General features: G+C 37.2%; 1 protein-coding gene across 1 annotated transcript; it reads right to left on the reverse strand.

Annotated features, from left to right (window-relative positions):
• Positions 1–3,022: 3,022 nt before the first annotated feature.
• Positions 3,023–14,675, reverse strand: SMIM20 (small integral membrane protein 20). The gene is made up of 3 exons (XM_053700882.1): positions 14,522–14,675; positions 10,086–10,142; positions 3,023–3,917 (listed from the first exon to the last, which is right to left on the reverse strand). Exons 1-3 carry the CDS (start codon positions 14,628–14,630, stop codon positions 3,880–3,882), a joined length of 204 nt encoding a protein of 67 aa, XP_053556857.1. The 5' UTR covers positions 14,631–14,675; the 3' UTR covers positions 3,023–3,879.
• Positions 14,676–16,233: the final 1,558 nt, after the last annotated feature.

A 16,233-nucleotide genomic window follows, 5' to 3' on the forward strand; every position in this document is an offset into this window, starting at 1 on the left:
AAAGATACAATTTATCTTACAGTATCATATTTATTAGCTCTACAACAAATTTCAAATAGTATTATAGACACAAGGATTTCCATGATATAAAAAATCTTTATGTTAATAAAGATTTTTTTTTCTCCTGGTACAATTAAGATCACCTAGACCCTGGTTTCTCAACAGCCGGGCCGTGGCCCAGTACCGGGCCGTGATAGCCCTGTTGGTGGGCCCTGACCTGTCATGCCTCCACTGCACACTCTTACCCCACTGCACACAAGGGGGAGACTGAGACCAATCAAGGCCCCAGGAAAACTGTCTCACACTGACCCAAATGTATTCAAATTTATGCAAAAGAACATGGTAGCCTCCCTGCCCTAACCCCAACAGGCCCATCAACCTCCAGAGCCAGGACCCCCAACATTAAGGGCCAAAGAAAGGGCCCCCAACCTCCAGGGTCAGACCTCACACTCCATGTCCCTCACAGCGACAGACCCTCGGCAGGACCCCCACACTCCAGGACCCCCACTAAACCCACATTGAACTGCTTAGTTACTGATAGGGAAAATCCCTGCTGCTTACTATATATATATATATATATATATATATATATATATATATATATATATATATATATATATATAAAATAAAACTACCGGGCCCTGGACATGTCCAGCTAAAATTTACTGGGCCTTGAAGTCACTTTGGTTGAGAACCACTGACCTAGACAACGGTTTACCAATGAAGATGAAGTAAAAGGACAGAACACTCATAACTAAAATCCACATAAATGTAGTTCAATTTTTAATTGAACATTTTTAAAATACAAATTAAATTAGGGAAAAAATGCTTCTAATAAAAGTTAGCACTATTTTATTATTTTTTCTGTGCACATAGCATATGATCATATGCCTCGTGCACCTGCATTCAAACATTACACCTGCTCAGCAGGCATATATTGTGATGGCGAAGATTTTGTTTGCATCATCACTATTAAACACATATCAAGCAAGTTCTGTGTTTAAATGTGAGTGCACAGGGCATACTACATTTGCTCTATTGTACAGTAAAAGATCTCCTTGCAAGTGAATATGCAGATGAAGAAAATAAATATGGAGAAAAGGAATACGCTGTTAAAAGAAACAAAACATAATTGGTTTGTGTGAAACATGTAAGAGAATGTTATGACTGAAATAAACCTGGTGGGTGTGTTTTAACGGATACTACATTAAAGGTGCAAAAGAGGTCAACCATGTTATAGCACATTTGCTTACCAGTACTAGTTTGTGTTTTCTGTGGGAGAATGCACAGATGAGCTATACAATGATCTATTGTGTCACTATACTCACAGTGGAGGAAGTCTTTTTCCTCACCATAACTTAAATGGAGACTGGTAACTGATACATGACTTGACTTCATATCTGAGACCGCACATCTTGCAAAAGTGGCTGTAATCGCAAGCTGCACTTACAGTGTGTACAGATGGTATTCTATTTTAGTTAGAAATAGGTTGAGTAAGGAAGGCAGATTAGAAAACACAACATAGGTAATTTTATAGGTATTTTTTATAGCCAATACAGAACTGGCAATATACGTTATTTTTGTTAAAGCTACATTTGCAATTGAAGTATATATTAAACGTTAAAGGTGAATTAAATTATAGTATAAATAATAAATATAGGGATCTACACACAATTGAGATAGAGTGCTTAAAGGGTTAACTTGCCACTAATAAACAGTAATATCTTTTACTAGAAATATTTTTGCTTTACTAGAATATGGTAAACTTTCTTGATATGCTGCAAGAGCTTCTGTCCGCCTACCTCAAATAACTGAAGTAGCTCCTGATTTAAGGCATAGTGGCTGCCGTGATATACTGACTCCAAACCCGGTTGTGTTACCAAAAGACAAACCCAGAGTGATAGTCTCTTCTGTCACTGCCGTTTCTCTGGATCTGGCTGCATTGACAAAGATTATCTTGTTCGCTGAGAACACTGTCCCCCTGGGACAAGCTTACTTGCTGCTTGGCCTGCATACCCTTGTAAGGTAGTCGGCCACAGTGGAGATGTTGAACACTTGAAAACCCAGTTGGATGGATAGAGGGAGAGGAAAGGCTGGCAATCAGTTTACTCATGCATAGCTCTTTCGAATAGTCATTTCTCCCAGTAAGTGGTCAGGGATATGTCAGTTAGGCAAACGCTTTGCTTTCTATTTGTTGTAATAAGATGAATATTTACAGGTATATATACACTAGGGCTGCACAATTAATCGCATATGCAATTTAAAACCGTGATTTATCGCCGCAATTTAAAAACCGCGAGAGTATGCCATTTTTAGCCCTGCCCCCTATGACATCACCTATTACGTACAGGAGGGGTGGCTGTAACTGCTCATTGCGCACGGGCTTCTGTAGGGAAAAAAAGAGTATGCCATTTTAGCCCCGCCCCCATGACATCATCTATTACGTACAGGAGGGCTGGCTGTAACTGCTCATTGCGCGCAGGCTTCTGTAGGGAAAAGAGGGGGGGGGGGAGTAGAGAGGCTATGCAGGAGCTGCGCTTTGGAGGAATTTGCCGGTTTTTCTCAGCTCTGATGGCAGCAGTCACAACTGCCTACACAGGTAAAATAAAGCCTGTTTACATGTAAAAAATAAAGCCTCTTCTTTTAAAGAAAGTATTTATTGACGCAAACCGTTCAGAAAGTGCATCACGGAAAACAGTTCAGACAGTAGAGTACAAGTGCACTTTTACTCTACTGTCTGATCTACTTTCCATGGTGCACATTCTGAAATGTTGTTAAACCCTTCAACAAATCTTTCTTTTAAAGAAGAGGCTTCGTTTTTGAAAGATATATTTTTTTCTGATTATGTTCATATGTTAATCATACCACAGTTTAAATGACTTTACAAGAAAACATGACAATGTTGTGCTAGTGGCTACTATGTAACCACAGCACAGGCAGTTAATTTTATTTTAACTATTTTGTGGTTTGTATTTGTATGCTCCAAGAGTGTATTGGACATTGAGAAACATGTACAGTAAGATTCTGTAGTGTTAAATTAAATTTTTATTGAAAAATGAAAGTCATTTATAAGAAAATTGCGATTAAAATCGTGATTTTCATTTTTGCCCATATCGCCCAGCCCTAATATACATATATATATTTCACAACAAAACAGTCCAAATTATGCAGGGCAACTAGCTATCACAACCCCAATTTGTGCAACACTGCTAACTAAATAAACTAAAAATGATCAAACACTTGCTGGCATGGAGAGAAATCAAGTACAAATGTGTTTGTTTTTGAGCATTATAATGTAATGTACGTGTCTTATTCACACCCAAAACTTGCATATCAAGTTAAACAACTTTCAATCTAATATTTTCCTTTTTAAAATTCTTTGACGGAGCATGCAGTACGAACAAGCCTTCTTAAATAATACCGCCAGAGCAGAGAGCATTAGATCAGACCCTGCGTACCTTACAGGCTGAGGCCTATACGACTGTAGCACAGTTACACTGGGAAATGAGAGGTTAGACATAGCATCAATTCAGTCTTAACTAGTAAACAGTGTCTGTTAAGCAGAAAAACAAACTCACTTGTATACAGCTGGGTACAAATGTCCCTTTATACATAAATAATTAACATATCTAAGTTTTCCAGCTTTTCCTATGAAATACATTTATGTATGTGATACTATTATCAATATAACAGTTATCAATCATCATTGGCAAAAGATCTACATTATTTTTCTGTTATTTACTTGCGTACACTAGCGACACAAAAAGAAACAATACAGGTTTTATTCATAGTTTTTGTACAAAATATAAAGGAATATAAATATTCTGCATACTTTAGATATCAATAAATCAACATTTCCAAGTGGCTTGAGTGTCTTTTTTACTTTCTTGAGAAAGGGTCAGTCCACACCTTCAAACCTACAGAAAAACAAAATGTAGACAAGAATCAAACACATCCTGAAATAAAGAGCTTTTAGTGAATTATCCCCACTGTGCCTTACTTCATATCAGTTAAAACCTATTTCTAATGATCTCAATGTCTGCTTTTATCCATCTCTACCTATTATATATACCAAAATATTCTGTCATGTTATAACATTAAAGGGACACTAAAGTCCAAATTAAACTTTCATGATTCAAACAGGGCATGCAATTTTATACAGCTTTCCATTTTACTTCTATTATCAATTTGTGTTCATTCTTTTCACATGCACACATTCTGAGGCACCAGCTCCTACTGAGCAAGTGCAAGAGTTGACAGTGCATATACAGTATAGGAGTCTGTAATTGGGTGATGGCTGTCACATGAAACAGTGGGCAGAGAAATGGAAACAACCATTTAAATGTTTCAGAAAAAAATAAATAAAAATCTACTGCTAATTTGAAATTCAGATTTGTGAATTATGCAATTCTACTATTTTAATATTTATAAAAGACAACTATAAAAAGGTATGAAGGGTAGAACGCTCGGCCTCTGAGATAGTATGCAATATCATCTTTGTGCGTCTAAATAATGTAGTGTAGCCTATCAATAAAAAGCCAATATCAATACCAATACAGAACAGTATTAACCAAACAATCAGGCACGGGAGCAAGGAGTCAGCTACCCCCTCTGTATCAGTAAATCTTGAAGAAAAAAAAAAAGGTACTCCAGCCTTGGCAGATATCATAAACTTATTGTACCATGGTCCACAAAAATGTTTCAGACCCTCATTAGGTCCTTAGTCATGTCTACCTGAGTATACAAAGAGACTACCTTTATACATGTACACAGGTGCAAACAATCACCCATTAATTATGTTACAGCACCATCTAGTGTGAATCATTTTTATATATTTTACTCAGAATAATGCTTCTTGTCTTAAGTGGCGGTGTAAATAGTACAACATACACAATTAAATATATACATATAGTCACTACACATACAATTAAAAAATGAGAAGCAGCATTGCAGAATTAAATTCCACCACAATCTATACAGAGTATTAGACAGAACAAAACTACAGGTAAGGCAAGGTAAGATAATCATGCGGCATAATATATAAAGAAATCTTACAAATGTTTTTCTACATGAGATCTATACAAACAACATAAACAATCTTATCAATCTATAAGCAAGGATATATTTATCTGAAGAGTGACCAGTCAAAGTCCTTATTAAGGCCCCTTGGTTTCAAGGTTTGCAGCTTGCTGATCCAATGCATTTCCCCAGACAACGGATGATCCCTGCAGCGGTTCAGAGTCCTCTGTGAGTTTTTTAAAAGAGGACTCCAATATAGAACACACCGCCGCGCATGGAGGAAACACAGGAAGAGGGCGGCCTGTAGTCCGAGCTGACATAGGTAGTGAGAAAATTAACATACAAAAGACTATAGGCCCAGGTAAGACAGGTTGTTACCCATAAAGGGACAGTAAAGGTTCAGAATAATGTTATATAATTCTGCACACAGTGCAGAATTATGTAACATTATTTAAGCGGTAACTTGAAAAATGTAAAAGTATTTTCAGAATTTTCATTAAACGTTGGACTCCGCTCCAGGATCTACTGAGCGGGTCTTGAATATCCAAAGCGCTTCACAGGCTTGCTGGTTAGTCACAGAACGCCCGGTCGCACTATTGGAATAAATGTAGCTCGCTCCCGCTCTGGTCAAGTAGCGGGAGCGAGCTACATTTATTCCAATAGTGCGACCGGCATGCTGTGACTAACCAGCAAACCTGTGAAGCGCTTTGGATATTCAAGACCCGCTCAGTAGATCCTGGAGCGGAGTCCAACGTTTAATGAAAATTCTGAAAATACTTTTACATTTTTCAAGTTACCGATTAAATAATGTTACATAATTCTGCACTGTGTAGAGAAGCCAGAGAGTGCATCACGGAACTCAAATCTAACATAAGATGCAATAATAAGGATGCCCCTGTTTCGTCACACTTTATTGAGGCAGGACACAACATCAGCCAATTACGCTTTCAGATTAAAGGATAAGATTGTTTATGATGTTTGTATAGATCTCATGTGAAAAACATTTGTAAGATTTCTTTATATATTATGCCGCATGCTTATCTTACCTTACCTGTAGTTTTGTTCTGTGTCTAATACTCTGTATAGATTGTGGTGGAATTTAATTCTGCAATGCTGCTTCTCATTTTTTAATTGTATGCATAGTGACTATATGTATATATTTAATTGTATATTTTGTACTATTTCTATTACCCATTATTTACACCGCCACTTAAGACAAGTATTATTCTGAGTAAAATATATAAAAATGATTCACACTAGATGGTGCTGTAACATAATTAATGGGTGATTGTTTGCACCTGTGTACATGTATAAAGGTAGTCTCTTTGTATACTCAGGTAGACATGACTAAGGACCTAATGAGGGTCTGAAACGTTTTTTTGTGGACCGTGGTACAATAAAGGTCAGTTTATGATATCTGCCAAGGCTGGAGTACCTTTTTTTTCAAGATTTACTGATACAGAGGGGGTAGCTGACTCCTTGCTCCCGTGCCTGATTGTGTTTCCCATAGTATCAGGTGTGACTGTGTATGTCATATCAGTGCCAAAATAAGCTTTAAGCTTAATTTTTCTAAAAAAAAAATTGTGTAAATCTTTCTGTAATTCAACACCAGAAACTGAAAATGATAAACCTTTATTTAACAGTGCTAATTCTTCAAAAATTAATTCATAATCTGAAACATTGTATACTAGATTTTCATCACCCAAAGAAAACCCCATCTCTGCACATTTAATAGTGACTTTAGTGCAAGTGCTCTGTGATATATCAGTCTGTTCTGGCATAGTTAAAGACATAACAGTGCCCATATTATAGGGAGACATTATAGTGGTGCTGCATGTTTTTTTGCATAATTGTTCTTGTTGGTAGACCTCCACATTCCCAATTGACATTAAAGTCCAGTCCGGTCCGGTATGGGTACCATAATAGACATAGCAGTGTCCGTATTACGGGGGTTCTTTAATGTGGTGCTGCATACTTTATCAGTCGTTATTTCGTGTTGGCTGTCCCCCACACCCCATGTATATTATCTATGGGTACCTCTAATAATAATAATAATAATGTCCTCTCTGGTATCCCCGTGCTCTGTGACCTCTGATCCGGGTCATGTACACAGGCCGCCCACTTCCTGTGTTTCCTCCATGCGCGGCGGTGTGTTCTATATTGGAGTCCTCTTTTAAAAAACTCACAGAGGACTTTGAACCGCTGCAGGGATCATCCGTTGTCTGGGGAAATGCATTGGATCAGCAAGCTGCAAACCTTGAAACCAAGGGGCCTTAATAAGGACTTTGACTGGTCACTCTTCAGATAAATATATCCTTGCTTATAGATTGATAAGATTGTTTATGTTGTTTGTATAGATCTCATGTAGAAAAACATTTGTAAGATTTCTTTATATATTATGCCGCATGCTTATCTTACCTTGCCTTACCTGTAGTTTTGTTCTGTGTCTAATGCTCTGTATAGATTGTGGTGGAATTTAATTCTGCAATGCTGCTTCTCATTTTTTAATTGTATGCATAGTGACTATATGTATATATTTAATTGTATATTTTGTACTATTTCTATTACCCATTATTTACACCGCCACCTTAAGACAAGAAGCATTATTCTTTGTAAAAGATATAAAAATGATTCACACTAGATGGTGCTGTAACATAATTAATGGGTGATTGTTTGCACCTGTGTACATGTATAAAGGTAGTCTCTTTGTATACTCAGGTAGACATGACTAAGGACCTAATGAGGGTCTGAAACTTTGTTTTTTTTGTGGACCATGGTACAATAAAGGTCAGTTTATGATATCTGCCAAGGCTGGAGTACCTTTTTTTCAAGATACACATAATAGATCATAACTAGGACACAGACCAAGTGTCTTTTCATGCCTCAATTATCTAACAGTCATACTACAGAACAGACTGTAAGGACACTTGGTTTGTGTTCTAGTTATGATCACTTACGGACCATGTCACTTGAGGTTGATACTTTTCTATGTTGGTATTAATGTTGGCTTCTTATTGATAGGTTATACACTGTATTTTTGTTACTCTATGGATAATTGGAGACATGGAGCACCTGTGTGATTTTAGGGTGCATTTATTATACATGCAGTCTAATTGGTCTTCTTAGCTTGTGTTAGTGTATATTATGCCTGATGAAACAGCGTATTTGCAGAGAAATGCATTGCAGTGTACACCATTGAGGGGGATGTTTTATGTCCCTTTTTAACTGATTTTAATTAAAAAAATTAACTTTTACAGATTTGCTAATTAACCCTTAACCGCCAAATCATTGCCATCCATGTGCTGAGCTGTTTTAGAGTTTTTATATGCTGCTCACATTTAAGACCTACTTTAGAATCCACACAATTATATTTTGGGGACACGTAAAGTTGTCTACTTTAAAATGTGTAAAAAATAAATAAATTATATTTTAATTAAATTTTAATAACCAAGGTTGTAAAACAATGTGGGTGTCTTTTTTTCTAAACAATATAGTTAAAAGAAGATGAAGCTATATTCATATACAGTTAATAAGTGCCTTTAGGTATAGTTATATAACTTTGATGTGCACATAGGGGTTCCCATGAGCCTCTACTAAAATAAATGTGTATTTATTCATGCCAGGTGATTACCAATACCACAGTGAAACATGACTGAACCTTGTTGATGAAATACTAATGAAGAATAGTTAAGTCCTGTGAGTGCCTCTTCTTTCCTTGAAGTTTCTATCTATCTACCATAGAGAGCACACAGGCAATTCACCTGTACAGTGAGTGCTTGGAACCCAGAACTACACATTATATATATATATATATCAGTAGCAAAGATGTGCACTCTCACTTAGTAGCAACTGCCAGGGTGCTAGTGGGAATCAATATAGAAAAATAACAGACTTGCACTCGCTGGTCATTTTAGTGAAATATTTTACTGAAAAGTTGTGACGTTTCGAGGACAAAAAATCCCCTTCCTCAGGTCTGAGGAAGGGGATTTTTTGCCCTCGAAACGTCACAACTTTTCAGTAAAATATTTCACTAAAATGACCAGCGAGTGCAAGTCTGTTATTTTTCTATATCTATATCTATATATATATATATATACGCATTTTTTAACAACGTTACAGTAAAACCAAGAACAGATTATCCTCATATAAATTAGGGCCTCACTTTGATGTTATAGGGGTAAATATGTTGAAATATTTATGTTATTTTGTTTTAATTTTGCCTAAACATTATATACCTAAGACACACCCCATTTAAAAGAGCAGATAATTGCCTTTCAAACAATGGGTCTTGGGTGTTTCTAGGGTTTAAGGGAGCTGAGAAAGATTGAGAAGTTTGAATATTTACCCCTCCATCCAGCTCCCTTACTGCAGCCTGCTCTTCCGGGTCTCCTGACATCATCACACACATGCGTGGTGACGCCGAAGACATTGCTGCATTCCACTGGCAATACCAGGCCACTTGTAAACCTTGTATGTGGGGGTAAATGTATGGGGGCCCCAATTAGTTCAGAAAGTCTTAACAGGTTAAGCCTTTCCTTTTCAGTAAGAAACATGATCTGGGTCACTATGATGGACCACTGTGCTCCAATCAGCATGAGGAAATGCGGCTCCTTTCATGAGTATCTGGTTACATAGTCGACAAGCCCAGTTTATTTTATGATCTGAATGATTTGGTGCCTTCTTTTGTGATTTAAAAAAAAAAAAAATTATTTAGAGAGACTGCATGATTGGTGGAATCTAACTCATCGGAAGGGCAGCCCATAGGAGATCGTAATATCAGAGAGAAAGGAACTGGAACTTAATATTGACACTTAATATATGTGTTACATATTTTGTCTAGTGTTCCCTCAAGCAACAGTTGGTATATCAGACTGTTTTTGTATTTTTTGTTGATAATTAATGTAGGTAGAAAACTGCTAATTGATGCATATAAAAGACTGTTAATCATTAAAATCTTAAACAAAACTAGATGTGTAGGATTCATGACTGATGTACAGCTTTTTTTTTACAAAAAGATGTTTAAACAAAATCAATTGATTAAAAAGTGACACAGAATTAAATCCTACCTGTTGGTTGGACATTTTCTTGGATGATATCGGAACGATTTATCTCTTGTTCTTTCTCTGTAAAATGAACAATTAGGGTTTACTTTTTAAAGGCATTACATTGCAACTACTGAAGAAACATTGTTTTTTTGCAAAGATTCTTAACAAACTTGCCATTTTCATTAGAAGACATTGTTAAAGGGACACTGAACCCAAATTTTTTCTTTCGTGATGCAGATAGAGCATGCAATTTTAAACAACTTTCTAATTTACTCCTATTATGAATTTCTCTTAGTTCTCTTGCTTTCTTTATTTGAAAAAGAAGACATCTAAGCTATTTTTTGTTAAGAACCATGGAAAGCACTTGTTTATTGGTAGGTGAATTTACCCACCAATCATTAAGAACAACAGTGTGTAAACCAAAAATGGGCCAGCATCTAAACTTACATTCTTGCATTTCAAATAAAGATACCAAGAGAATGAAAAGAATTTGACAATAGGAGTAAATTAGAAAGTTGCTTAAAATTGCATGCTCTATCTGAATCATGATAGAAAAAAATTGGGTTCAGTGTCCCTTTAAGTTATGCTTTTTTCACTCCACTTATTAAAGTGGATATTATTAAGGGATACTTAGCCCAATTTTTTTTCTTTCATGATTCAGATAAAGCATGCCATTTTAAGCAACTTTCTAATTTACTCCTGTTATCAATTTATTTTAGTTATCTTGCTATCTTTATTTGAAAAAAGCAGGTATGAAAGCTTTGGAGATGGCCCATTTTTGGTTCATGCACCCTGGATAGCGCTTGCTACATTTAGCCATCCAATCAGCAACCCAGGTTCTAAAATGGGCCGACGACGTACAGGGTATGTCCTACAAAAATGGTCGTTAACGACCAACGACGTACCCTGTACGTCGTCAGGGGTTTCAAGCAGTGGAAGTGATCCTCATCGCTTCCAGAGTATTGTAGCGATGCCTCGATATTGAGGCATTGTGCAATACCCTTTACTAACCATCCGATGCAGAGAGAGACACTCTGTGGCCCTCTCTGCATCGACCAGTGATGGTGGCGATTGTTGGTGGTTGGGAGTTATTGCAGGGAGGCGGGTGGGCGGCCATCACTGGAGGAAACACGTCAGAGGGGGCCGGGATCACGTGCGGGGGCGTGCACGGGAGCGGGTGGGAACGCTACACTATAGGACAAATTGTTAATGGTAGGAGGGAGAGAAGATGGGGTAACATTTTATCTAAAGGGATCTGGGAAAGGGTGGGAGGTAGGTTATTGCGGGGGGGGCAGCTACACTACAGAAAAATTGGGTTTTTTATATTAACAAAAAAAGCTAATTTTATGGCAAAAGTTTAAAAATGTATGATCTGTGTTTTTCTGTGGCATACACATATATGATATGAGGGACTTGTGCATCAGTATTCAAACACCACACCTGAGAGAGTCAGTGGAGCCTTGTATAACACAAACAAAGTCTTCCCAGACACAATACACACCACTGCCAGCTTTCTAAGCAAGCATGGTGTTTGATTACTGGTGCACACGCCCTCATAGCATATGTGCATATGATGCTGAAAAACAGTAATAACTTTACTAGAAGCATTTTGCTAATGAAAGTAAACCCGTTTTATTTCAAACTGAATTGCACCTATGCAATTTTGACCTTTCTATATTAAATTCATTGCTTTATTTATAAATAAAAATAAATGTTATAATATTTTCAAGCATTACACTGTCCCCACCCAGATTGCTTCCGGCACCACTTTCTGTGAACACTGTGTGCATATGAATGTATGTGTGCATACCCCCCCATCTGTCACGATTTTCACGGGACAGTGCCGATTTTAGGGGTCTATCCCGGGTTGCTAGCCATCTGTCCCACATGGGCCCATACTCAGAAGCAGCTGTCTTTTCTCTCCCAGGGTTAGATACCTGTTAGATTCCCTGTGGAAAAGGAATGATGGTGTGTGGGTTAAGCAGGAGTAAGAGGGCTGTATACCTTCTGATCCCCGGTAATGGTGACATCTCTGACCTACCTCTGGTAGTGATGACGTCTAACCCCTGGTGATAATACTAGCATGCCTTCAGTTTTATACGATGAGCAGTGCTAACGTCAGGGTAACGAACAGTGGCAGCCTCAGACTGCCAGCTAATGTGCTTGCCAACGCCAGGACCCCATACAATGAATTACAGTTACCCATATATGATGCAGTGTGTGCGCGTATCAGTGTACGCTGTGTAGTGTGTGCGCGTATCTGCGTGTATAAGTGTACGCTGTGTAGTGTGTGCGCGTATCTGCATGTATACGTGTACGCTGTGTAGTGTGTGCGCGTATCTGCGTGTATACGTGTACGCTGTGTAGTGTGTGCGCGTATCTGCGTGTATACGTGTACGCTGTGTAGTGTGTGCGCGTATCTGCGTGTATAAGTGTACGCTGTGTAGTGCGTGCGCGTATCTGCATGTATAAGTGTACGCTGTGTAGTGCGTGCGCGTATCTGCATGTATACGTGTACGCTATGTAGTGTGTGCATATCTGCATGTATAAGTGTATGCTATGTAGTGTGTGTGTGTGTGTATCTACATGTAGAAGTGTATTCTCTGTAGTGTGTGTATCTGTAAGTGTATGCTCTGTAGTGTGTGTGTGCATGCGTAAGTGTATGCTATGAAGTGTGTTACTGTGCATTTTTGCTGACATTAAAGGCCAGAATCTAGAATATTAATGTGGAATGCAGAGAGCAGTTTTAAAGAATCTATTATTAAATGTCCAATTAAGATAAAAATATTTAGCACTGTCTCTGCACATTAAATACAGAGCTCACATAGCTATACCAGTGGTTTAAACTTGTGTTTGATTTGCTGCCTAAGAGTATTTAAAAGATATGACTATTTAGAATTTTATTTACATTACTTTGGTCTTATGATTTATTTATTTTTTTAAAGTGAAGATCAAGTCCGCCTCACTCGATTCCAGTATTATCATTAACATGTAAAATAAACATGTTCATTGATCAAAATCTTGAGAAATAATTTTGCCCTTTTAATTTTTATTTTTCAATTACCCTCCGTTTCACCGCAACTGTCCGCCCGACATCTTCCCTCATTTGATTGACATATTTTTTGTCTTTTGCTCCAATTCCTTCACTTCCCCCGTGGCGTCCTGCTCCTTTCTACCCACGTCATCTGTAACAATTGCGCATGCGTCTAAGTGCGGCTCTCGTCAACTACTTCATGCGCATGCATGATATGCGCATGCGTATTACGCTGTATGCTTTCCTTCAGTGCTACGTTCTTTGAAATTGCAACGCATGCGCGAATGCTCTTACAATACGCATGCGCAGTTTGAAACCAGTCTTGTGCACGAGCTTTGAAGTGACGTGCCGGGCTTGTTGAAACGCTCACTACGTCAACAGGGCAAAATAAGGAAGTGGATCGGGGAGGAGTAAAAAAGACGAAACAAAGGTTTTTTATATATAGAATTTATTAATAAATAATTGTTGTTTTTAAAAATTTATCTTAGCGACTGTAATAGTTAGAGCATACTGTTTACATAGGTGGTGAGCATCGGGTAAAAATTTACCTTCACTTTAAGCCCCATCCCTGCTCCTGCCCACCACATTTCAATTTTTTGCGGAGGGGGTGCGGAGGGTTCCTGTCCCTCCTGAATTTTGAAATGTTGGGAGGTATGATGTATGTATGTGTAATTGTGTGTGTGTGTATATAAGAATGAATGTATGTATATATGAATGTATGTGTATTGTGTGTGTGTGTGTGTGTATAAGAATGAATGTATGTATATATGAATGTATGTGTATTGTGTGTGTATAAACATTTACTCATTGTGGCGTTCAGACAGGTATTTTGTTGGGACTGTAAGTGAAAGTGCCCATCCCCATTTACTTGTATAAGAGTAAAACATTTGCATTTTGCCTGTTTCATATTGTGTGCACCAGTAACGTTTCTCCTTTGACTATATTGTTTTTTTTCTCCACCTCTGTATATCGCTATAGACCTTAAATAAATAATATAGTTATATATGTGACTGCTTTATTCCTTTGCCGTATACAAGAGTACAATCACGTGCCTGGTATCACAATACAACGCACGTGGTATTCTACAAACTGATACACGAAAATCTCCGCACCCCCCCGTGTTTCTTTTCCTTTCTAACGTCATCAAAAAGTAATATAAGAATAAACGTTATGTATAGAGATGTACTTGTGTATTCAAACATATTTACTTTAGCGCCAAATGGATAATTAGGTAAAATGTTTTAATGGTTCATTGTGCTTATACTATGCGATCCAGCATGGTTACATAGACACGTGTTTAAACACTTACTGTAACTCCACATTAGCCTGTAAAATACAACAAACATATTGCTGCCAGTCCAATCGTTTATCTTACCCCAGCTTCGTTTTCCCTCCCATTTATACATCACACATCTTTACTTACTGTATTCATCTAAGTGCATCATTGGATAAAAAAATATAGGATAAAATGCTGCGGCCACTGCAGTGACAAAACCACCGAAAATAAGCACTATCCGAGTGTTCTTAGACATTATCACTGTCACTAACACCGGGGCAAGGACAACTGTCACGTGACGTTTCAACCAGGAAGCGGCATGTGTGTATACTGCATTCTGATTAGGTAGATTAGAGAGTTCTACTGAAAGCTAGCAGCTGATTCGTTAATGGTCTTGGAACTGAGTTTTGTGTTTGGTGTTGCAAAAAAATAATATTTGTAATAACACCAAAGATTTACCGATACCGACCAGGACGTGTTTACTATTTAGTTGGTATAATATATTGTCAGGATAAAATAGTTTTCTCTGGCAGATAGAGGGTTAAGAGTAATTTTAGTGTGGTAACGTGTTTGTTGCCTTAGTGAGGTAAATTGTACGCCACTAAATTGTCATTGCACAATGACTGAGTATAAAATAGTTTAACGAAGTTTTTTTTTACCTCTTCTTAGTTTTAACCCTTTTTCACCCACTATTTTATAAGTACTCAAATATATATATATATATATATATATATATATATATATATATATATATATATATATATATATATATATATATATATATATATATATACTGTATATATTATTAAAAAAAAAATCATCAGACCTAGAACTTTTAGAAATACTTGAAAATAGCAACAAGCCACAATACAGTGCATACTGAGTGTTTGCTACAATTATTAATGCAGTTTAGTGTTAAATTGTTCAGCTTCTCAGAGTTGATTCCTTCAGGTATTACTTAAAGGGATAGTAAACCCATTTTTTTTTTCTTTCATTGTTCGGATTATAGCATGCAATTTCAAGCAACTTTCTAATTTACTTCTATTATCAAATGTTCTTCATTCTCCTGCTATCTTTATTTGAAAATTCAGGAATCAAAGCTTAGGAGCCTGCCTAATTTTTGTTCATTACCCTGAATAGGGCTTGCTGATTGGTGCCTGTATTTAGCCATCCAATCAGCAAGGGCAACCCAGGTTCTCAACCTAAAATGGTCTGGCTCCGAAGCTTTTATTTCTGCATTTTCAAATAAAAATAGCAAGAGAACGAAGAAAATTGACCATAGGAGTAAATTATAAAGTTGCTTAAAATTGCATTCTCTATCCGAATTATGAAAGAGAAAAATTGGGTTTAGTGTCCCTTTAATAGTATAACGAGAAGGCAGCTCCAGTGGTAAATTGTGTGTCTGAGGGCTATTAATTATGACAATAAATATTAGTCAACTTTACAAATCTGTCAGTGGTGATTCAGGAAATTGCACCTATCAATTGAAAAGCATATTTTGGTATGTTCAGGAGCAACAATAACTACTGAGAGCTAGCTGGTGACTGGTGGCTGCACATATATGCCTCTTGTTATTGACTCACCTGATGTGATTAGCTAGCTCCCAGTAGTGCATTGCTGCTCCTTCAACAACATATAAAAAAAATGTAATAAAATGTTATAATATCGAATATTCCCTTACTTTTCAATCTTGTACATGTTGAAACTTAACCCATCCTCCTAAAACAACGGGTACAGCATAACACAGCTTAATTTTAATACAACCAATCAATGCTTGATAATGAGCAATTTGCATAATTTCTTTGTGCAAGTTCGCTCTTTATTGCATGCGCATTCCTTCTTTTCTTCACTGTATGCAC

Source organism: Bombina bombina, chromosome 2 (genome assembly GCF_027579735.1).
Source record: "Bombina bombina isolate aBomBom1 chromosome 2, aBomBom1.pri, whole genome shotgun sequence".
Classification (NCBI taxonomy): domain Eukaryota; kingdom Metazoa; phylum Chordata; class Amphibia; order Anura; family Bombinatoridae; genus Bombina; species Bombina bombina.